This window comes from Hippocampus zosterae, chromosome 6 (assembly GCF_025434085.1).
Source record: "Hippocampus zosterae strain Florida chromosome 6, ASM2543408v3, whole genome shotgun sequence".
NCBI lineage: Eukaryota > Metazoa > Chordata > Actinopteri > Syngnathiformes > Syngnathidae > Hippocampus > Hippocampus zosterae.
The window spans coordinates 22,335,682-22,360,911 of NC_067456.1; the positions used below are offsets into that span (position 1 = coordinate 22,335,682).

At 40.9% G+C, this 25,230-nt stretch overlaps 2 protein-coding genes across 4 annotated transcripts in view; one reads left to right on the forward strand and one right to left on the reverse strand.

Annotated features, from left to right (window-relative positions):
• Nucleotides 1-25,230, forward strand: part of LOC127602307 (golgin subfamily A member 7-like) — a 362,070-nt gene that overhangs the window by 89,208 nt on the left and 247,632 nt on the right. The window lies entirely within an intron of this gene.
• unc5db (unc-5 netrin receptor Db) overlaps nt 11,647-25,230 on the reverse strand; it is a 293,387-nt gene continuing 279,803 nt past the window's right edge. For both annotated transcript variants that reach the window (XM_052068215.1, XM_052068214.1), the window contains one exon: nt 11,647-12,789. In XM_052068215.1, coding sequence (XP_051924175.1) covers nt 12,585-12,789 — 205 coding nt within the window. In that variant the 3' untranslated portion in view covers nt 11,647-12,584. The remainder of the gene's footprint in view (nt 12,790-25,230) is intronic.

Here is a 25,230-nt window from a genome sequence, read left to right on the forward strand (position 1 = left end):
TATTCAAATGTATGGCAACTCCTCGTAATTCTTCTGAGTTTTCATAACTATGCCACATTTTCATGATAACGAATGGGTCTGACGAGGACACCAAAGGCAACTTATTGTCAAAATGAATTCAATACTACCATTTTCCATGGTTTTTAAAATATTTATCCTTTTTTACTAGAAAGCACGACTGCCTGTGGTCCCAACAGTACAAGCTTGTTTGTACACCGTAATAATGTCATTGTCTTACATCGCTGATACTGGGATGGCCTCATTAATCTTTACTCATGTAACACGTGATGGCAACAGAGCTCCGAAGTCCACAGAAACATGTTGTCTGACAGTTTAAAGCAAGTGGAACCAAAACAATTGGGAACGACTTCATGAAGCAACAAGATAAGACTCATGACCTCAACTCAACTGAACTGTATTTACAGAGCACTTTAAAACAACCATCGCTGTATACAAAGTACTGTGTACATGGAGCAAATATCATATATACCACAATAAACAATAAAACAATAATTAATCACAGAGAAAAACATTAAACTAAAAATCTCATCATATCGTCATGTGGAAGGCTTTAGACCAATGGTCACCAGTTCTGAAAAGTAATGGGGGACATAATAATGTGAAGTTTGATTCACACTCCTGAAATAACAAATTTACTGAACCCTGTAACCTGATAACATGATAAGCTGTCCACTGTAGTAACCGCTGTCCCTGAAAGCGTTAAATTACCCTTGACTTCCATCAAATCTCTCCCACCCAAGGACAAGAACAGTCCTAACATACTTTAATTGTAAAGATTTGCCTGGATTGTCACCACCACAGCTCTTGAGCGCTAGTCCATCTTTAATTCCGTCGACACTTTTATCAAATGACGGTGATGCTCCGACACCGCCCTTTTGACAGTAGTTCTTTCTCAAAATGATTTGTAGACCTAGATACGTTTACATGTCCTTGTGAGGACTGCTTGGACTCATTTTATTCTCTCTGTATCTGAAATAACAATATAGGTTCCTCAACGATAGGACTGGTGGAATGGGTGGAACTGTTCATTCCAAAAAAAAAAAACAATGGAAGCAGAAAAATTGGTAAGAAAGGCAATACTAGATTCATGTTTAAAATAGGAGCTTTTAATCATGAAGTTGCAATACATACAATTGTTTCAAGTCATCAAGATAAAATATGATAAAAGGAAAATTAAATGACAACTGAAGAGCATCCTTTCTGGATTAAAATAATGCTACTCACTTCAAGCCAAAGTTAGACTCCCTCAAAAGGGTTAATCCACCAAAATCCAGATGAAAAGGGTTACAATCCTCAAATACCCTGAAAGCAAAATGGTCCTTTTTAGGGTTAATAGCTGAGTGGTCAGTTCACCTCAGTCCACGACAATCTAATTCTACTACGGTTTGGAATGAGGATAAATAGGCTGCTGACTTGGCCCTCTTTTTTTTTAACTGTCGATAGTGAAAAACGTCAGAGTGAATCCAATAGATGACAAAAAATATTTCCATCTCCCTTGCATCTTGCACAACATGCAAGAAGGAATCAGGCGTCGACTGTCAAAGTGATCTTGGAAGGAGTGTAGAAGAGCAAAAAAGCTCAAGAGCAAAAGAGTCCCAAATGCTCGAAGCACATGCATTTATAACTTTTCAGTGGAACTTTCCAGAGAAGGCCAGTAAAATTGTGTAGTTTATGTAGTTCCTCTTAATATGCGGAACTTGTACGAGCCATCTTCTTTCCTTCTTTTCTCTTTCCTGTCAGCTTTTATATGTTTTACTGACGTTTCCATTTAATGCCTTCAAACCAATACAACACTCTTTTAGCAAACACATTATTACATTCATCTCTTATGCAATAATGGGTCCTAAGATTTGTAAATGCTAAAAAAAATAATGTTACTCGTAATATTTTTTCATTTTATTCTAATAATAATATAGTATTACTCCCCATTGAGGAATGGATCACAACAAGCGCTGCTGGGTTTTATTTTACTTTATGTGAACTGTTTTGTTAAGCGCTTTGTTACAGCTTCTGCTGTTGTGAAAGCGCTATATAAATCAGCATGTATTGTATTGTATTGTATTGTATTTGTTGAATGACAGTCGACCAGTTGAGGGTGTACCCTTCCTCGCGCCCATAGTCTGTCACGATGCGTGACAAAAAGCAGGAGTGGGGGGGGGGGGGGCGGGGGGGGCACGGAGGAGCAGAGTGTACTTGACAAATGCGTTCATAAAAACACAGAAAACTAAATCCAAAACAAATTCATAAGAACAAAAAGGTTCCAAAGTATCAAACAAAAATCATGACTAAAACAAAATACTAACCATAATAGAACCATGACAGAAACAAACATGCCAGAACAAACAAACAACGTCAACTGAGTAGTCAGGCCGGGAGTCCTTTTATACAACTAATGACGTAATGATCTATAGTGCCACCTGTTGGTCGCAAACAGAACCATGACACAGACAGTAGGGTGAGGATACAGCTCATCCACAATGCTAGTGAACATAAAAAGTACAGAAAATGTATCGGGAGGAGATTACAGAGTGACTCAGTTATGTGACAACGGCCGAGTTGATATAACAAATAGTGTGCACTTAGTAGTATTCTCTTCTTTCAAAATCTGATCATTTAGATCTCCATAAGAAAATTGGTTATAAAAAGAAGGTAAATATATCTTCACATCATCACCCAACTATGACAATGTTTGATAGAACTGTTTATTTTTCCCCTGACATTCTCAATGACATTAGTGTCAAAACATTCCACCTAGCTTGACTGTAATGTCTGGACAGAAACAAGACATTTTCATAATGACCAAAAAATACTTACATTTAATACATGTGACTGTTTGTTCCTCCTTAATATTTTGATTAGTATACACCTGCTGTGGCTCTTCTGTGTTTTCTATATATTTTTTTCAATATGGGCTTGATGTCTCACAGTATCTCCTTTTCCTTTTGACTTTTCCCCTCAGGGGTCGTCACAGTGAATCAGTTGCCTCCATCTCACCTTGTTTTGTGCATCCTCTTCTCCCCCTCTGATGTACTCATTCCTGATCCTATCCAACCTGGTCACTCCCAAGGAGAACCTCAACATCTTCATCTCTGCTACCTCCAGCTCTCCTGTCTTTTCTTCAGTGGCACTATCTCCAATCCAAACAGTATGGCTGGTCTTACCGCAGTTTTATACACCTTTCCTTTCATTTTAGCTGGAACTCTTCTATCACATATCACACCTGACACTTTTCTCCAGCTGTTTGTTCCAGCCTGCCTGTACATGCTTCTTCACCTCTTTTCTACACTCTTCATACAGTTGACCACAAGTACTTAAAATCCTCCACCTTCTTTATCTAATCTCCCTGTAACCACACTCTTGTACTTGGGTCCTTCTCATTCACACACGTGTACTCCATCTTGCTTCGACTGACCTTCATTCCTCTCCTTCCCAGGGCAAACCTGCACCTTTCTAGTTTCTCCTCCATCTGTTCCCTGCTCTCATTACAGATGACAGTGTCATCTATAAAGGTCATAGTCAATGGAGATTCTTGTCTAACTTCGTCTGTCATCATCATAGCAAATTAAGAAGCGGCTCAGAGCTGACCCACCCCACCTCCACCTTGAATTCCTCTTTCACACCGACAGCACACCTCACCACTGTCTTACAGTCATCATACATGTCCAGCACCGCTGTCTCATAGTATATAAACTTGGATTTCTCAGTGAGATGTTGTCAGTACGTCTAATTCAGATCCTACTCCAGCGACACAAGCCCTGCGGCACCCTTTGAACCTGCTCTGGCGGTGCTTGCCCTGTGGCCGCCGTCCAAGCCTGCTCTCGCAAAGCTTGCGGCCACCTTCCGAACCAGCTCTGGCGCCGCAAGCTCTGGAGCCACCCTCTGATTGTAATCCGGCAGCGCAAGCCCTGCGGCCGCCCTCTGATCCTATTCTGGTGGTGCATGTCAGCTGCCCCCCAAACTTTCTCCAGTGATGACTCATGTGTGGACTCTGGGATGGCCACGGGACCGGTCCCACCAAGAACCTCTCGTCTGGCCTTCCCGATCCGTCTTTGATTTTGGTTTTTCATTTCATGTTTTCCTTGTGCCCTTTTGATTGTCTGTTTCATTCGGTTGTGCCCACCTGTGCCCATTTTTACCTGATCCCTTGTGTTAGCCAATCAGCTCCCTCTTCCACTTAGTGTCTTATCAAGGTGTTCCTTGTCATCTCATCAGTTTGTGTTTAGTTCCTTGCTTTCTTTCATCTTTGTTGGCACACAAATAATAACCCAACCACACGTGTTTACCTGGTCCCTTGTTATCCAATCAGCTCCCTCTGCCACCGTGCCTTGGATTGACTCATGCAGGGTTTAATTTACCACTTTTATTTGTTTGGTAATTGACCGTTGTTGTTGATCCTGCCTCCCACTTACCTGAAAAATAGGACTATATAAATGCAACCTCCCCCTCCCCCCCACATGTGTCATCAATTCATGTTTAATGTTGAAAAGAAATCCTAAAATATTACTTGATTCTAAAATGACAACTTTGTTTTCTATTAAAGATATACAGCTTTTTCGAAAATCTATGACTTTCTTCTTAAAATTGTTTGACATTATTAGCAGTGCCAAGAACTAAGCGGAGGCTCAGAGGGGATTGACCCTTGTTTGTGCTTTGTCTGAACATTCAGCAAGCTCCGACCCTCGCTGCCCATCTTCAAAACTAGTCTTAAAACTTATTTTGACTCTTGGGCTTTTGACTCGGCATGAGACATTTTTTTTTGTTTTACTGTTTTTGTGCTTTCGATCGTCTTTGTTATGTTTTATGAATTATTTTTGCTCAACGTATAGTATGTTGTGTACAGCGGTGGTTGTTTTAAAGTGCTCTATAAATATAGTTGAGTTAAGTTCATGTTTTGTCAGTATGTTTGTTTTTAGTTCCTTGTTTCCTGTCATCTTTGTTGGTTGATTGTTCTAATTGTCTAACTGCTTGTGTTAAGTTCTTTCCAAATCGAATAATGTTTTAGGATTCCAAAATGCAGGATAAGGTGCGATTACAAAAATATTTATTAAAGAAAATCACACCGACAAAGTATGAGCTGAAATCGATGGTCACAAGGTGCCAGGAAAAACAACGCATGAAAACAAAAGCGCTTGCAAAGGCAAGGTTCGGTAAAACACAGAGAATACACAAACAAAATATCCAAAAGTCCAATAACACGAAAACAAAGAGCAGTACTAGAATGACAAAAATACTTTCAAACAAGATTCTATGAATAACGATAGCAACCATGGAGGGTATCGAGAGGTCTAGAAACTCACACTTGAAGCACAACAGCAAGCAAGGTCAATTATTCAACAAGTGGTACCAGCAGTCAGTCCTTCAATACAGGACTAGGCTTGATGGGGAAACAAGCACAGGTGCACCTGCTGGAGGGAAACGCCCTTCACTCCAGCTGGAGCTGGAATACAATCAAGACAGAACATGACAGCTTGTTGTATGATGTCTCAGTCCAAGTCAACTAAGTTCTGAGTGTTTGTTTAGTGACTCAGATTTTTCTTGTTTTGGACTCATGTTTGAGTATTTCCTTGACAGTGTAGAGTTCCCTCACAAGGTGAGTGGTGCCCCTTGAGGGAGGGGCACTGTTGTGACTTTGTTCCTCCTTCATGTTTCAGTTGCTATGCAGTTGCTATGGCTGGTTTGTGCTTTGTATCTTTATTCTGTCATATAGGCATGATGTCTTCCAGTAGATGAACTTGGATTACTCGTCAGTACGTCAAGCTTTCTGCCAGCTCTCTTCCATGTCTTCTGCATCCAGCCCTGCTCTCTGTAATTATGTAATATTTTCATGTCGATAAAGACTTTTACTTCACAACTTCTGTGTCATGTCTGCTGCTGCGTCCTAATTCCGCTCCTTACATGGCATTACATATTCACTTGAAATACTCGATAATTTGGACTGGGCAACCATTGCTACATTTGTGAAAGTTCTCAATTGCTCTCAATAGCATACTGCTCAAACTGTAATTTATTATGCCAGTCATCAAAAACAGCAAGTCAGTTTTGGGAAACCTCATTCTCGTTTGCCGGTTACCGTTATCTCAGGAGCGGTTGTCTGCAGCTTGTAGATATGCAACCAAAGGAAAGGGCGGGACAACATAACGATTTTTGCATCGTATAGACTCATGTTGTGGACAGTGGCTGTTGATTAAAATGAGAGCAAGGTCAGAATGAACTTTAAATTTCAGAATCATACTCTGCTTTTTGAGTGAGAAGAAATCTATGGATAAACTAGCAGGGAGAAGTCGGCTGGATGATGGTTTTTACAACTACAGCTGACAATATACAGGTTCACACTGGTACCAGATCATAAGTACGTTTTCTTAAACTCTTAATCCACATGGCAGCAAAATATCTCTCTCTTACACGCTCTACCTCAGTCTGCATATTTTTTTTCATGCACCATTTACTCATTTACGGAACTGGAACTTGTGTTTCTCAACGATAAGTCGATAAGGCAAGAGACACAGCTGAACCTTTGAAACCCCATTTCCGAAGATAAAATATAGATTTGCCTTTGGATGAATTTCATCACTTTGTGCCCATATCTTTTAACAAAGTCGGCATCGGTTGGAAAGATGAAACATAAAGATCATGTTTTTCGCCTGTAACAGTCTGCTGTATGTACAGGTAGACTAGGTGCATTGCGCAAATTGGAACATACTATAAAGAGAGGCTTCTAAATTCCTTTCTGGCATTTAAAATTTATGAATTTTGTCCCTTGGCTGCAGCAGAAGTTATGGAACCGGATAGAACTTTCACAGCATGACACGAGCGTCGGGTTTAATCCTTGTACCTCCAACATAATCACTTTTCAGGAGACCAAAAAAAATGTCACACATGCACGCACACACGCACACACGCGCACACACACACACACACAAACGTGAAAAAAATAGGAAATTTACCTGAACATTTTCTGGGCTAATGTGGCACAGGTTTTGACCAATGCCATCGGAATGTGATTTGACGTGGACATTTCTAAATATGTTAAATGGGATGAGATCTCTCTCTCTCTCTCTCTCTCTCTCTCTCTCTCTCTCTCTATATATATATATATATATATATATATACTGTATATCTACACACACACACACATACACATTTCTCTTTCCGCTTTGACAGCAAATAGAATGTACTGGCTTATGCACGTCCTAGCACCACGTCTATCCTTTTTCTGCAGTGATGTATGCTGTTCACTGCTAAAGGACTTGTGCTGTCCACGAAAATACAACATTGAAATCAGATGGGATGTACAAACATACTGTACACATCACATGTATTTCCTACATATTTCATATTCTAGAAATTGTTTTTCCTAATTTCAAAATCAACGAAGACATGCCATTTGACCAGTGGTTCTTAACTTGGTTTCGATCGAAACCTAGGGGTTCGATGAATCGGGTGTCAGGGGTTTGACGGAGCCTCTGCCATGGAGGTAAGACATACCCGACTCAACATGTCAATTAGTTATGACATGCCTGCTTGGCCATCACTGGCTGCAGATGATTACATGATATTGCTTGTCCAATCAATGCTGCGGGAAATTTAGTTCGCTCAGTAGTCAACGTGTGACTGTCGTGATAGTACGTCGTACATTTTTTAAAACCTATGTCTTGAAATTGTATTTACTTTTTTCTTTAAAAAGTCATATTTTTGGTTTTCATTAATGAAGGGTTTGATGAATGTGCATATGAACTGGTAGGGTTCGGTACCTCTAACAAGGTTAAGAACCGCTGCATTAGACTATTAATTTATTGGGGTTCCTGATGAGGCAACTGGATACATCTCAGACAATGAAGAAGGCATGAGTCTTTCTCATTAACATTCCGGAAGCAGCTGTGGATGCGCTCTACTGGATTCAGGTCTGACGAAAGAGCAAGCTAATCAATAGTAGCAATGCTTTAACGTGGCTGCATCCACATCGATTTTTAACATGTTTTTGACTAATTTGTTTTCATTTGAAAGAACCTGCACATCATTGAAAAATATGATCTTGTGTTTACTTACTGCTGTTATTAGGCTACATTCTCTTGTGTCTTGTGAATGCTCTGAAGGGACCAAACGGGAAAGTCTGAAGATGCAGGGTCTGGTCTGTAAGGGGGATGAGGGAGCCGATCCCATCCCAGCTCGTTGATGGTCTGCACCGTTTGGGCTGCTGTGTGAGGCCTTGCGTGATGATGCAAGGTGACTCCTTCTTACCGATGACCCCTGCGTTTGTTCTTTATTTGTTTCTTGACCTGCTTTAGTAGTTGTGCACAAAGTCTGAAAGTGATGATGAAGTCAAAAGTGTTGTGAGCAATTGGCTGAGACATCAGTCCAAAGATTTTTACGCTGCGGGAATATGGAAGCTTGTGCATGGATGGGAAAGTGTGTGACAGTGCTGGGAGACAACATTGAAAAAAAAGTAAGCTATTTGAATTAGAAGTCCTTATACAGAAAAAAAAAATCACCTTATTTATTGCATTAACGTATCGTACTCATGAAGGTAATCGACGGGATGCGGGGTTGTGGGTGGCTTGATGTACAGTGTATGCTCTATGCAGCCAGATACTATGTGTACCAGTCTGCGGACCGGTGGTTGGGGATCACTTGTCCACCTGAAGAAGGTCTTTGGGCTACACCAAAAGACTCATCCTACCAACCAGAGACAACGACACATACTGGACTTGTATGCAGAAAGCAAGCTAAAAATCACTATGAGCAAATGTGACGAGGGAAAATTGCCTCAGAAACCACGTACAAGATTTCTTAATTGGGGTTGTTTTGCAAATTCCTTCTCCTTTCAACCGGTATCTATCCCATTTGCACAATGGAAGGTCAAATTCATTCGCAAAAGTCATTGCTTCCTAAATGGATGGATTATCATCCCAGAAACTGGACTGATTTGCAGTTAAACTGTGATGATTCCCGGTATATGTTTGTTTTATTATTTTTTATAGCTCTGTGTCTAGCATTAAAATGCAGAGGTGGACCACACTCTGGATACACTCTGTATGATCCAGCCATCCATATTCTGATACTCTTATCGCAAGCGTGCTTGAGCCTCTCCCAGCCGTCTTCGGGCAGTAGGCGGGGTACACCCTGAACCGGTTGCCAGCCAAAACATTTGCGCTCACACTCACACCTTGTGACCATTTTGAGTGTTCCATTAACCTGCCATGCATGTTTTTGAAATGTGGGAGGAAACCAGAGTACCCGGAAAAAACCCACGCAGACACGGGAAAAACATGCAAACTCCAATCGAACCCTGCACCTCTGCATTGTGAGGCCTGAGTGCTTACCAGTTGGCCATGTGCCGCTTTATGTAATATATTTCAAAAAACAAAACAAAAAAACCCCAAACAGCTGATCACTTTCAACTGTACATTTATTTCCAAAAGGCTGCATATATATTTTCAAATTGTACTATACAGAAAACATCCAAAATGTCCATAACTGTTGATCCAATACACCACAAAGCTGCCCAGGCATGACCAAACCTTGGACGTTCAGCACTAGAAAAGCTCTGTATTCTTTTTAACATGATAATTTAAATACGTTTAAACTAAGACCTTTAATCGTTTATCAATGTGATTATTCTCATCCGCGTCTGTAACATTCGCCATTTACAGTAGTTAAACAAGGCACGAGAATAGTGATATGAAGCCAAAGGCCATGCGTGCAGCACAATAACGGCATGAGGACCGATTCAGGTCAAAGGAAATCATTTGTACAACTTTAAACTTTAGCTCCTGAAGCCGGTTCGTGTTCAACGAAAGCATTATAAGTGGGGAAAACGAACGTATACTGTATATGTGCACGTCTGACATCACATTCTGAAAAACACACACAGTTAGCATACAGTGTCTGAAAAAACAACCCGCATGAATGTTAATGCTGATTAAACACAGGCAGGATGCTCTCAGTGCAACATAAGCTTTTCATTTCAGCAGTTTTTAGTTGTGGCAAATAAAATCAAGCATCCGTCACAGTTAAAGAGATGAACCAAAGAATTCACATCATTTACCTGCCGGTAAAAAGTGATGTTCGTAATTTTTTTTATTTGGGCTGGAAATGCATGTGGATGCAAATGACAATCTTGTACATTTATGTTGTTTCTTCCGGTAAAGTCGTTCAGTCACAAGGCAATTTAGTCACACCATGATAAACCACTGACATACTCAACAATAATAATCTGTAATGTTGAAAGGAGCCAATAGAATGTCAATCAATATATTTCATGTGTTAAATCACATCTATGCACAGAATAAACTGAATGCGTTACACGTTGAAGGTCATTTTCTTACTATGGTTTGCAAATGTTTCATAGATCGGATTTATATATTTAAAAAAAACACACTGATGTATCTTACAACAAACTACGTAATTGTTATAGCACCCCCACAAAGAGTTGTAGCTCACTTCTTTGTCTATCGAGAGCAAAAAAAAAAAAAAAAAAAACAAAACACTCTGACGAACAAATTGCCTCAAAAGTTCACTTGTGTTAGACGTTGTTGTAGCTCCATCTTTGTGGATATCCATGACACTTTTCCAAGATGAATAATAGAATTGCAATTACTCCACAATAGTGCTTTCCTTTATCCGAATAAGTCTCTATTGGCTATTTCCCAGAGAGAGCTCTGTTTGACAAATCATAAGGCATACATCTGAATGGCTGCTCCAAAATTTTCAAGCGCATCACAATGAATTATGTAGCAAAGCTGTTTTGACACCCATTAACACAGGCTGTAATTCCTGATTGCCTGAATGAATAACACTGATGGACCAGGTGTTACATGGGAGCGTGCAACCCATTCACGCAATTCCATTCATCAGTGACTCTGCTTGCACATGGCCACAAGGACTGTGATAGTTATATTCCTGACGTGTTGTTGCAAAGGGAATTTAATGTACGTATACCAAACATGTTGTTTACAGCACACCTCTGTTACGCCGTAGCAGCAACATTGCATTTATATTCATCTAAGGCAATAATCATGCAATTTAGACATATCCAAATTATTTTACCAGTCAGAAAGTAGATAATTTCATGTCTTGGAAAGATATAAGGCAGATCGGGGACAGTTGTAACACAGTTCAGTTGGAACACTTGCAATTGCTCCAATTAGGAACAAATCACCTTAGTTTCGTCCGTAATCTACATACGGGAACATAGCATGAGAAAGCAGAAACAGACAAAATTGTGAGAGAAAACGGAATTTTGAGCATAAATAGTAGTGGTAAAACATAATTTGATGTGTGTGTGTGTGTGTGTGTGTGTGTGTGTGTGTGTGTGTGTATGTATGTATGTATATATATATATATATATATATATATATATATATATATATATACATATACATATCCATCCATCCATCCAAGCTAGAATTCATGGAACACATCAAATGAAACTAAAGAAACATTAGCCCATGCTAGTGAAACACTCGTTTCTCCTACACAATGGACCTCCCCAGTCTCCTCTACTCATCATTTTTTTTTATTTGCTGTAGTCAGTCAGAGTTCATTGTGATCATAAACTTTTTTAAGTGAATTTAGTCTGTCAAATATAAAAACATGAAAAAAAATCATAAAAAAGAGAAACTAACATTAGAACAACAAATAGTTCATTGTTTAGATTTTGGCTTTTGTATCATGAGAGTCAGCCACTGTTCTCAACGTCTTTGTGGTGTCGAAATACATTGGGAATATATGTGACTTCCAGTTTCAGAAACATCCTGCCACCCTGTTTTATCGGGGTGGCCGGATGAATTTCATTTGGTGTGCTCATGTGAAGTCATCATGACAGCTCTTAATGGTGTAATTAGTTGATTAGCCACAGTCATGCACCCCCGACAGCTCTCGGAAATTAACTCCTATTTCTGACACTGGAAAATAAAAAAGTTATATCAGATGTAAAAATGCGGTATGAAATCACTCTACCACTGGACAGTGACCATGTCAGGTTGCCACACACTGACCATGCTGCCTGCCGTAGGACAGATGCTATATAAAGTAGGCCTATATTATTATTTTATCATTTCACATATAATATATTCAAAGTCTGAAAATAGAACTCGGTTTTCAGGACAGTTGAAAGAGATGAATATGGTTCAGTACTTGGAATTCTCACAAATACAACATTTACGCAATATATGCCTCTTCTGCCAATAATATCCCCCAGTTTTGCTTTGTTCTCATTGCCGATTCAGAAATCACTTGACACACACAATATCTTCCTCAGCCACCAATCCACTAAGGATGGAATACAATCAAAGAAAATTTCGTTGTCAACAAAAGGATAACATGAAGAAGCTGATGAGCACTCTGTCATTAGACAGGCTAATAGCAGAAAAAGTACAGTCGTCATGGAAACCACAACAAGCCAAGCCTAAACTCTTTTCGTTCAGACAGATCATGGTTTCTACATCACCTCGCATCCCACCGACATCGTTTATCATCTGTACTCTGTGAGCTTGAGGTTCTGCACTCCACCTGGAGATTGAGACGCTGAGTCTTCAAGCCGTATGATTTGGAATCGTGCAGGTTCATCTCAGACTGCACGGTTGTATTTGATTCGAGTCAGTTGCCTCCTCATCCTGATCCTTGGGGGAACTTTTGGGGTGGATCTTGCCAATTTCTTCAAGGGCACTGGCAAGAGAGTCAAGGTCAGCCGTGTCCTGGTGGCGGGCCTCCCATAGGCACAGGATGATGGCCGAGGGACTCTGCTGCTTTGCAAAATAGCCAAGGTTTCTGTTGAGGTGCAGAAAAAAGGAAAATGAATAGAAAAGAATCATAAACACGGGGGACATTAGCTATGGACAAGCATTTTGGCGATACCTAGTCATTACATGGACTGAAATTGGAAATGGAAAAGAAATGGTCTAAGGTATTCTGCTCTAACAATATCTCATGCTTTTCCCATTGGGGGGGAAATAATGTAGTTACATTACAAAGAGCTTACAATACAGCATCGATACCTTTGTTCAGACGCAACAGAATATGTGACGGTGGTAAATATTTCATCAAGCCATCCATTTTCTGATCCGCTTACCCTCACAAAGGTCGCGAGGCGTACTGGAGCCAATCCCACCTGTCTTCGGGCAGTCTGTGAGGAAAACCCTGAACTGGTTGCTAGCCAATCGCAGGGCACACAGAGACAAACAACCATCCACGCTCGCACTCACACCTAGGGACAATTTTGAGTGTTCCTTTAACCTGCCATGCATGTTTTTGGAGTGTGGGAGGAAACCGGAGTACGCAGAGAAAACCCATGCAGACACGGGGAGAACATATGAACTCCACAAAGGAAGGCCGAAGACCTCTGCACTGTGAGGTCGACGCGCTAACCAGTCGACCACTGGGGCGCCACTATTTCAGTCATTACATTTATCATTATTATTCGTGGTAATAGTCGTTTGATGGAGTCATGGAAAAGTAACTGTAATGGCTTCCTGACATATTTGTTTTAATTTTTTGCTTGCTCTGCAGCGACTTGGCAACGAACGTGGTACTCCTCCTCTGCTCTCGGAACTGGCTGACGAGCCACACAAATCATTCTTCTCCTGTTCAGAGCTATACTAAGTACAGCGGTACCGAGAATAATAGCAGTATGCTTGAAAAATAATAATTGGGTCAAGAAAATCCGGATCATGGGTTTTTTTTTGTTTTTTGTTTTTGTCCACATTAGGACACACATTATGAAGACGGCACATTTTATTCCAAATCAAAACTCAAGGGCATTGTGGATTTGATTCATCAAGTTCACAAATATTAGAACTTTATTGACTCCAAGCAAAACACATTGAAGCTCAGTTCGCCAAAAATGGAGTTAGACAACTCACCATTAGTTCAGCAATTCACAGGAAAGCAAAGCACTCTATTTACAATTTATGATTGCAGTAAGAAAAAAGGTTAATATTATTTTCTCCATTTCTATCTGCACATACTAATCTCCACTTTTTATGAAATCACGTAGTTGTTCATATTTCCGTCTGTTTCTTCATTTGGAAAACATTGTGCAGTCTCCCCGAATGCATTTGTGTGGATGGATATAAAGGCTATAAGAATCTTCACAAAATTTGAAAGCCAAACCAAAGAAATCAAAACTTGCCGATTATTAAGAACAAAGTGCAAGTGTTATGCCTGGGGAAGATGACCCTCTTTCACCAGCTTTCCGCTTGGTCGTACTTCAACACATTGACTGGTTCTTGAGCCTTTGTGAGCCATTTAATTTATTTTGGTTTACTCGACTGTTATGCCACCACCACCCTGGGAGGATTTTGTTTGCTCACATTACTCAGTCGTTAAAAAAAATGTCTCTTAATTTTCTTTGTGACCCGATTCTGCCACTTTCTCGGGTCCTCAACATAACTCTTCTCTGGCTGCTGTGTAGTGCAGATAGAGAGTATGTAGACAGATGACATGTGTTTTTCTGCTCTGCCTGTCATGGTTAAATTATGTTGCGGGCAAAACTGATTGCATCAGCATATGCCCTCGATTACATGGTGCAGGGATTACTGATATTCTGGCAATGAAACACGAATCACAGATCAAGGATACTAAATAGTAATGTAAAAAAATCAGCATTTCTATTATGTATGTTATGAGGTCCCAAATGACTACACTTAAATGCTCAGTTAAAAAAAACAAAAAACAGAACAAACACACCATGAGACACTTAGTAGTCGGATTCGCTATTACCTTTGTGCACTTAACCTTATTTTATGGTTTGTGGTGTTTCAGATTGCCTTGCCAATGTTGTATTGGGCTCTGATGTTGCTGGAGAGTTAATTGATGTCGTTAACGTCAGCCTATCTTTGCAGCGTCCTGCTAACCACTCTTGTGTGGTTGAATCATAAAAAAAAGGGCCTTGTGCCAATCCTTAGTTGGTGCTCAGCTGTTTTATTTCTTGCAAGGAAGCATTATTTTATTCAGTGAATATTAATGCTTTTTCTTTGATCTAAAACGTCCATCTCGATCTTTGATGCCGCACCTATTTAACAGCTAGCTGGCTGTGCTGACTGAATTTGAAGCAATTTAGTGTACTGTACTCAAGGACATAGTGCTTTTCAAATATTTTGAGAGAACCCACACTGCAGCAGGGAAAGGATGCAAACTCCACAGAGAAATGTTTAAAATCCAGATTCAAGGCCACTCCTTTCGTAGAGACGTGGTGTTCTGCAAATATTGCAGAACACCTTCCATCCGTTCATTAATCATTTGGCACTTGCTAATGAACAGACTTTTCGTTCCAGTCGCTTTCACACAGATGAAAAACCACAACCGTATCTCAGCAGAAAAGGGGAGACGTTGTTCAGTGCCTTGGCTCAGGGAAAGAATCACCATTTCTGTAGCAAATGACTCATAATATCCACAACCAAGCAGCTCTTGGACCTGTGTCCCTCCTGTCCCCAAAACAAGTCCTTACAAATGACGTTGAAGTGTAATTTGGAATTCCCTCTCTATTCCTGTAGGTGGCCTTAGAATGTCCACCTGGCGTCAGTGACACGATTCTATTCTATATTTGCTGGTCAGGGAGAATTCAGTTTCAGCAATGTGTGCAATCCTATAATAAGGTAAAGTGGCTGTTGTCGTCCATCACCAACAGCGCTGGTCAAGATCTCCTTTTTAGGACTGAAGTAAACTAGTAGATTGAAAACCGCAGCTGGTGCACAAAGCCATGACATCAGCTCCTTGCCAGGTATAAAAGATACGGGCCTGACAGGGGTTGGGGGGCTTTTTTACATCCATGCCTTGGGCCACTCAACTTTTTGGAAAGACTTCACTCTGACATTGGTTGAATAAAATCTTTTCCCAATCTGCCGTGGTCCCTGAAGTGCTCATTCGTCGGGAAACAGCCACCGATCACGAGTGTTTTTTGAAGACCAGCGAAGCAGCAAAAACCATATACCACAACGGCTTTAAAAAATCATTTGCGATTGAATTCCTCAGGTGTTCGCTCTCCAAACACATTATTTCCCAACCTGTACTGCGCCATGGGCACCCATTTTATGTGAAAAAAAGCTATGGTACACCGCCAAACAAAAATGTCACAAAAGTATGAATACCTAAATCATGATATCTTGTCTCAATTTAGTAACTAATTGATGAATTAAGTGAGAAATATGGGTCTGTTTAAATGAACACAAAACTGATATGAATATATAGTGGTCGAGGGTTAGTGCTTCGGCCTCACAGTGCAGGGGTGCAGGGTTCAATTCCGGCTCTGTCCTTCCTGTGTGGAGTTTGCATGTTCTCAGCATCCATGCGTGGGTTTTCTCCGGTTTCCTCTCACATTCCAAAAACATGCGTGGCAGGCTGATTGAACACTCTAAATTGTCCCTAGGTGTGAATGTGAGCGTGGATGGTTGTTCGTCTCTGTGTGCCCTGCGATTGGCTGGCAACTGATCCAGGGTGTCCCCCGCCTACTGCCCGAAGACAGCTGGGATAGGCTCCAGCACCCCCCGCGACCCTAGTGAGGATCAAGCGGCTCGGAAGATAAATGAACACAAAACTGATATGAATATATAGTGGTCGAGGGTTAGTGCTTCGGCCTCACAGTGCAGGGGTGCAGGGTTCAATTCCGGCTCTGTCTTTCCTGTGTGGAGTTTGCATGTTCTCAGCATCCATGCGTGGGTTTTCTCCGGTTTCCTCTCACATTCCAAAAACATGCATGGCAGGCTAAATGGAGCTCTCTAAATTGTCCCTCAGACTGATGGCGTGTGGGAATTGCTGTTTGTCTTATGTGTGCCCCGATATCGGCTGGCAACGAGTTCAGGGTGTACCCCATCTCCTACCCAAAGACAGCTGGGATGGGCTGCAGCACACCCGTGGCACGCAAGAAGATAAGCAGCTTGGCTAATGGATGGATGGATATTGAAGAAGTCCTACTGATTGACTGATAGAGATCCTCCCCTCCCTATCTTGTCATACTGGATGTCACTAAAGATGAGTATGTGTATTTAGACTAGTTTCTCAAAATCAATAACAGTCCATCCATCCATTATGCGATCCACTTGTCCTCACAAGCTAATCGCAGAGCACAAAAAGACGGACAACCAACCATTTGGACTCACAATCACACCAAGGGGCATTGTGGGTGTTCCATGAACCTGCCACGCATATTTTTGGAATGTGGGAGGTAACTGAAGTACCCAGAGAAAACCCACTCAGAGAGGCCGGAGCCGGAATCGAAGCCTGCACCTCTGTAAGGCGGACGTGCTAACCAGTCGCCCACCGGGCCGCCTATTTACAGTCTAATTGTGGATCATTGAAATTACTAGAGTACTGCAGTATTAGTAAGACGACTCCTTTTACTAGTAACATTATACCTCGATGCATTGAATATTAATTCACATTGTTGCAGTCCCTTTTTTTGGTCAACCCGGTCTGATCTGATGGCCGTGGCTGAATACTGATTCTGTTGAAGATTTTTCACGTTCTGATTCAAGCTTTTCTTTGCCAGAAATTGTCAAAAGGTAATTTCTGTGTGTCTTGACTGTATAAGGAATGTGCTCCAAAACATTTCCATATGAAAGTGCCTTGCGGCTTTTGAGATGCTGAGACCAGGGCGAGGTGGGTTTTCAAACTATACATTTCAGGGCACCTTGTTCAGCTTGACATTGAAAGGCTATTTATGGCTGTGGCTCCATAGGTGTCATCCGTATGTCACAAATGAAATTTGGGGGTGACGAGACTCAGTGATGGTCGTGTGTGATGAATGAGAATCTGTCTGAGTTCTTCATGCAGGCTGCTGACCACATTCACCACAGGTGAAAATGTTAGAAATTCTTTTAAAATGTGACTTGCAGACACGAAACAACCATTTTGTCTGAATCATAACTCGAGTGATATGTATTGCTGTGCCCCATTTGAGGGGACATTTTGGCTTTTTAACTTTCAAAAGAACACCAAGCATCTGTGACTGGCTGTCAGGTGAAAGCGCTGGATGGACATAACTTTATTTCGAAGGTCAATAAAGTTGATGTCCAGTCCAGGGTTCCCCCGCCTCTGGTCCAATGTCAGCTGTTGAAGACGAGCAGCACTAAAATGGATCACTGGTGTAATTTCTCTGTTGTCTGTGCTTCTGCAGAATCACTTATCAACTGCAAATTCTTACTTTTTTATTCTCTGTGATGTACATGTTTTGGATGATATCGTAAGCTGTCTCATCTTTTTTTTCTTCAACTTCATCAATTAATTCCCTCATCCTACTATTTTCTCCCCCTCTTACAATATTGTTCATCAGCACATATACAAATATTGTCTTTGAAAATCATCTCTGCAACTCTCCCAGAATATAAATATACAGGTGTGCATTTGGGGTGGCCCGGAGATCCAGTGTTTAGCACGTCGTCCTCACAGTGCAGAGGTAAGTAAGAGGCAAGTCCAGCTCCGGCATCGCTGTGTGGAGTTTGCAAGTTCTCCCCGGGCCTGCATGGGGTTTCTCCGGGTACTCCGGTTTCCTCCCACATTCCAAAAACGTGCATGATATGCTGATTGAACAAAATTGTCCCTAGGTGTGAGTGTGAGTGTGGATCGTTCGATCATTTCTGGGTGCCCTGCGATTGGCTGGTAACCGGTTCTGGGTGTTCCCCGCCTACTGCCCGAAGACAACTGGGATAGGCTCCAGCACCCTCCGCGACCCTTGTGAGGATAAGCTGATTGGAAAATAGATGGATGGGTGGATGGAAGGTAAGCATTTGCATAATGTTTGCTCTTTCAACGCTGCAAGTTGCATGATTACAAGGGGGTTTTCATTCCCTCATTTCCAAAAGGATTAAACACGTTGATGATACCATGCAAACAAACCTTCACGCATAGATAAATCCAACTCAAACAATTTGAAAATATATAAACTTTTATTTAAAGTATAAGTTGTTGATAAGTTCGCCTATTCACTATCAGATTTTTCAGAGCAATTAAGTCTATCAAATTTAATGGATATAATAAACAGCAACAACACAAACACATTTAACAACATGCATATCCCACAACACCTTAAATATCTGTTGGCAAACTACTAAATCAAAATGTGAAGTGGCTCTGTATTCATTTAAACACAAATGGTGTGCTCCTTTTGAGCAGGCATTACAAAGTGGTATGCGCCGGACGCCTTCATGAGAATTAAAAAAATAATAATCAAGGAAATGAGGAATAAGGGGAGGAGGAGAAATGCTGCATTGCTTCGATTTCAGAGTGGTCACCCAAACTCAGGAGCCTGTTGCCATGCCAATGAATTTGTCATGTCAAGATGATCCAGTGGAGGTCAGTGTTTCACTGCAGCTCATTAAAACTCACAAGCCAACTTAAACAGGTTTCAGCCTTTGGTCTGATCAAGTAAGATCCAAAGCCACTACCCAGCGCGGAGATAAAAATCTTATGGAGATAATTTGGAGCCCCAAAGGACTCACTCATGAACCACTGAGCGGGAAATTAGAGCCACCACAATTTAAGAACCCTGCAAAAAAATCAAAAAATAATTGAGGAGCCAAGTGACCCTAACAATCGGTGTTGTCTCCATGTGTTACACGCGTACACACGTGCACGAGCCTACCAGAGCATTCTGTTGTTTTCCATTACACTTGCTTGACATTTCATCAGGCACACACTGATTTTACTCAGATTTGATGTATCATTAACACGATGTATGTCCTTGCTTGATATTGTAATTTGTAGTGATGTACAACCACACTGAATTATACAGAAAGAACGTCAAGAAAGAACTCATCTCATTTCATGTACATCCAAACTGGATTTTATTATGATGGTGAAATAAGTTTTGATACAGAGTTGATCAGTCCTCTTTTTAGGTGGTATCGATCGGAGATTGTATTAGTTTATGATTTTCCATGAGACCGATGTGATACCACTGTATACCTACTTTTGCACCCCACTAGAGTTTATTTTATTTGGTTTTGACTTCAGTTAGTTTTAATTCATTTACATTTAATTATTTTTTCAAAATGGCTTCATTTTAATTTAGTCTTTATTAGTTCCTCAATTTTTATTATTATTCTCCTCATAATTATTATTTAATTAATATTAAGATTAAGATATCCTTTATTTGTAGCACACTGGGGAAATTTACATAACTGTATATTTTCAAATATGGGGTATTTGCCAAGTGCAAGATTTAAAAAAAAGTGTAATAATGGAAATTAAAATACAATGCTCAAATGTCTGTTTGACCTTCTCTCTTCTGTTCGCACATACAGCAATAGCTAAATAAATATATAAAAAAAATAACTGTATGATATTAAGTGAAAAAAAATGGAGGTTTGTTGCAATCATTATTAGCTTCAGTTAATTTTACAAACGTGACCTGCAATTTCAGTTACTTTGCCGTTTTAAAAAGCATTTTTATTTTAATTTTAAGGTGAACAAAAATGTGATTTGAATTTTAGTTGTAGTCTGAAAAACAACTTTCATACCCGTGCTCTGTGCGAGTCATCTAATCACTCGGTATGGGACAAAATGTCCATTCAGTGTCGGTGTAATGCGCCTCGACAAGCGATGGGTTAAGTGTAAAATTAAGGGACAAGATTGAATGGGTTTAAATCCTGGGACAAATTCCTAACTCAAACTCTAGAGGGTGACAGAGTGAACCAAAAGGGTAAATCAAACGCGGTTCTGCAAATTCTAGTTTACAAGTTTTCATTTGAAGTACATAACAAAGTCAATGCCTGGTTAAGAGCCTTCCAAACGTAATACGAAAATTAGTAAATGATAAAGAACGAACCAACATTGAGAGGAGATGTAGAGAAAAAATGTATTCTTTTCCTTTTTGTCTTTCTTTCTAGCTTTCCATTCATAATGAGATGACATTATCGAGAAACAGAGATTAGTAATTGAATACTTAGAATGCTTTTGAAACTGCTTTGAGTGAAGAAAACATAACCTGTCATTATTACTTTCTCGCCAGTAATGTCATATGATGTGTAACAGAAGTTAACATATAAAGCCTGTTGTCTATAGGAGGGAAGCGTAAGCAATATGTATACGTATATTCCTGATATTCAAGCCACATTATGCTACATAAATAGACTGTCTACCATTGGGAAGCTGAGCCAACACCCAGGAAGAGTTGTCCTTGCTTGACCTGCTCGGACACCAACAAGCTCAAACCGGACACAACCTTGCTTGAATCACGAGATCTTTGTGATTTATGGAAAAATTAAATCATGTGCCTTAAGGGACATTGCGAAACCAGAGGAAGAAACTTCCCCATTTTGCAACCAGCGCAACCGGGTGCAATCCTTTGTTCTCCTTTTTCTCCCTTTTTGAACTTCTCTAAAAAATTTCTCAATTCCGCTTTTATGGCGAGTTTCCCCTTTTACATCCCTTCCTCAATCTGGATGAACCAAGATGAACCCTGTATTGGATTCCTATGGGGATTTTATCCGATTCAGTGTCTTTTTCTGTAATGTGGAGGTCTACTTTTGTGGATTTACAAGAAGGAACGCAAGCAAAGCCGTCACAAATAGGTAAGGATGCGTGAACCACAAGATAAATAGCATTCTCCTATAATGCAGAATACAAATACAAAAATAACTGATAAAGATAGGATCGTCGATTAAGATCATATTACGACTTTGAATTAGGCAAGGTGAAGCTCGGGAGCGTTTCGAGACCTGATCAATCGGAGAAAGGCATCCCGATGATAGACAAAGCATTTTTAACAGCATTTACTTAATTATTTTATTATTATATCAATTTTCTCATCATTCGCACCTCACAATGAGGTGACTTTAACATTGATTTATTAAAACCAAATGGACACAAAAAAACAACTGACTTTATAAATACCCGGTACTATGTACAGCAACAGTCTTTTCCCAGTAATCCTGAAATCTGGTAGAATAACAATTGACATGGCCACATTAATAGATAACATATTTATAAATACGATTGATCATAAAATGGAAAATTGACTTATCATTACTAATATAAGTGACTATCTACCTGTCTTTGCAATTTTTCATAATTATTTTGAGAGAAAAACAAAGTCAACAACTCACATATCAGAAATAAGACCAAGAACCCAACGCTCCATCGATGCTTTTAAGCAAGACCAAGAAAAACAAAACTGGACCGAGGTCTACTCAAACGAAGACCCAAATACAGCGTTTGATGCATTTCAATCTACCATAATCTGATATGATAAACATTTTCCACAAACAAAATTCTCCAAAAAGCACAAAGACCCAAGTAAGCCATGGATAACGAAAGGCATAGAAAACGCATGTAAAAAGAAAACCAATTTAGAGTTTTTTTTAAATTGAGAACTAAAGAGGCAGAAAAAATATAAGACCTATAAAAATAAATTAGTAAATATTATAAGAACTAGTAAGAGAGACCATTATCATACACTATTAGAGCAGAATAAAAGCAACACACAAGAAATATGGAAAATACTTAATCAAGTAATCAGAAATAGTCGTAAAAAGTGGATTATGCAGAGTATATTATCAAAGATATATTGATAATATACATATAAATTATAATATAAATTAGTGCTTTGGAATACACACGTGAAACTGCCCACTCACCTTCCATGTAAACAAGTTAAGGCTACATATACAAAAATACAAATTTTGAAAAAACTGCAGAAATAGCAATTGAATTTAATGAGTACTTTGTCAATATCGGCAGTAACCTAGCAAAACAAATTCCTGATCCAACAAATTTGTTTGGAATAGATAGATACAGAGAAAAAAAACTCTTCCATGATGTTCCTTACTGCTGTAAAACAAGAAGTATCAAATATTGTAAGATCTTTTAAAAATAAAAAGTCAACTGATTGCTATGACAATCATAAAACAGATTATAGAATTTGTAGTGCGACCTTTCACGTACATATGCAACCTGTGATTCAAAGCGGGTATCTTTCCATCAAAAATGAAAAATGAAAACCTCCTGGGGCCTGTGTGTCCACGTGTGTGGACATGACGTCTATGGCTTTGAAGACTATAAGGTTACATTTTGGACACTAAGGGCCTGGCGTCCACATACAAGGACGTTTCATCAAGTAAAAAAAGAATTCTATGTTTTCTTTGTCAAATAATATGACAATTTAATTGAGGTTCTAATTTAGGGAAGCACGGTGAAGTGACTTCTACTGTTGCTATTCTAGATCGTGCTATGCAAAGCATTTCACAATTTTAACTCATTCGCTGAATGTACGTGGACAGTACAGTCATACAAGAGTTTGGGGTCGGGGAGAAAGACATTTGTTTACAAATTATAGACCAATATCACGACAACCACAATTTTCAAAAATATGAGAAAAACTATTCTTTAGCAGACTTGATCGCTTTGTAAAAAAATATGCATTGTTAAGCGAAAATCAATACGGCTTCAGGGAAAAACGGACCACCTCAATGGCAGTTATGGAGTTTGTGGAAGCAATAGCCACTAATATAGACAACAAAGAATTTACTGTTGGGATTTTCCTAGATCTAAAAAAAAGCTTTTGACACAATAGATCAGAGTATATTATTGAATAAATTAGAGCGATATGGTATTAGAGGTGTAGCTTATAAATGGATAAAAAGTTATGTAGATAACTGATATCAGTACGTGCAGCTCAACAATATAAAACAAATCAACTGAAAATCACTCATGGAGTTCCTCGGGGGTCTGTGCTTGGTCCAAAAGTATTCATCTTATATATAAATGATATCTGCAAGGTCTCAAAACAATTTAAATGTGTCCTATTTGCTGATGATACAACTTTCTAGTCCTCTCAGTGAGCCGTCACCTTACCGTGGTGGAGGGGTTTGTGTGTCCCAATGATCCTAGGAGCTAAGTTGTCTGGGGCTTTATGCCCCTGGCAGGGTCACCCATGGCAAACAGGTCCTAGGTGAGGGACCAGACAAAGCACGGCTCACAAAGCCCCTTATGAAAAATAAAATCGATGGTACTCAGTTTCCCTTGCCCGGACGCGGGTCACCGGAGCCCCCCTCTGGAGCCAGGCCTGGAGGTGGGGCTCGTTGGCGAGCGCCTGGTGGCCGGGCCTACACCCATGGGGCCCGGCCGGGCTCAGCCCGAAGAGGCAACGTGGGTCCCCCTTCTCATGGTCTCACCACCCATGGGAGGGGTCAAAGGGGTCGGGTGCAATGCGAGCTGGGCGGCAGCCAAAGGCGGGGACCCTGGCGGTCCGATCCTCGGCTGCAGAAGCTAGCTCTTGGGACATGGAATGTCACCTCTCTGGCAGGGAAGGAGCCCGAACTGGTGTGTGAGGCAGAGAAGTTCCGACTGGATATAGTCGGACTTGCCTCCACACACAGCCTAGGTTCTGGTACCAGTCCTCTCGAGAGGGGTTGGACTCTCTTTCACTCTGGAGTTGCTCACGGTGAGAGGCGCAGAGCAGGTGTGGGCATACTTATTGCCCCCCGGCTCAGTGCCTGTACATTGGGGTTCACACCGGTGGACGAGAGGGTTGCATCCCTCCGCCTGCGGGTGGGGGGATGGGTCCTGACTGTTGTTTGTGCATATGCACCAAACAGCAGCTCAGCATCCCCACCCTTTTTGGAGTCCTTGGAGGGTGTGCTGGAGAGTACTCCTGCTGGGGACTCCCTTGTTCTACTGGGGGACTTCAATGCTCACGTGGGCAATGACAGTGAGACCTGGAGGGGCGTGATTGGGCGGAACGGCCCCACCGATCAGAACTCGAGTGGTGTTTTGTTATTGGACTTCTGTGCTCGTCACGGACTGTCCATAACGAACACCTTGTTCAAACATAAGGGTGTCCACATGTGCACTTGGCACAAGGACACCCTAGGCCGTAGTTCGATGATCGACCTTGTGGTCGTGTCATCGGATTTGCGGCCGCATGTTCTGGACACTCGGGTGAAGAGAGGGGCGGAGCTGTCAACTGATCACCACCTGGTGGTGAGTAGGCTCCGATGGTGGGGGAAGATGCCGGTCCGTCCTGGCAGACCCAAACGTATTGTGGGGGTTTGTTGGGAGCGTCTGGCGGAATCCCCTGTCAGAAGGAGTTTCAACTCCCACCTCCGACAGAGCTTTTCCCATGTTCCGGGGGAGACGGGGGACATTGAGTCCGAGTGGACCATGTTCCATGCCTCTATTGTTGAGGCGGCCAATCTGAGTTGTGGCCGTAAGGTGGTTGGTGCCTGTCGTGGCGGCAACCCTCGTACTCGCTGGTGGACACCAGCAGTAAGGGATGCC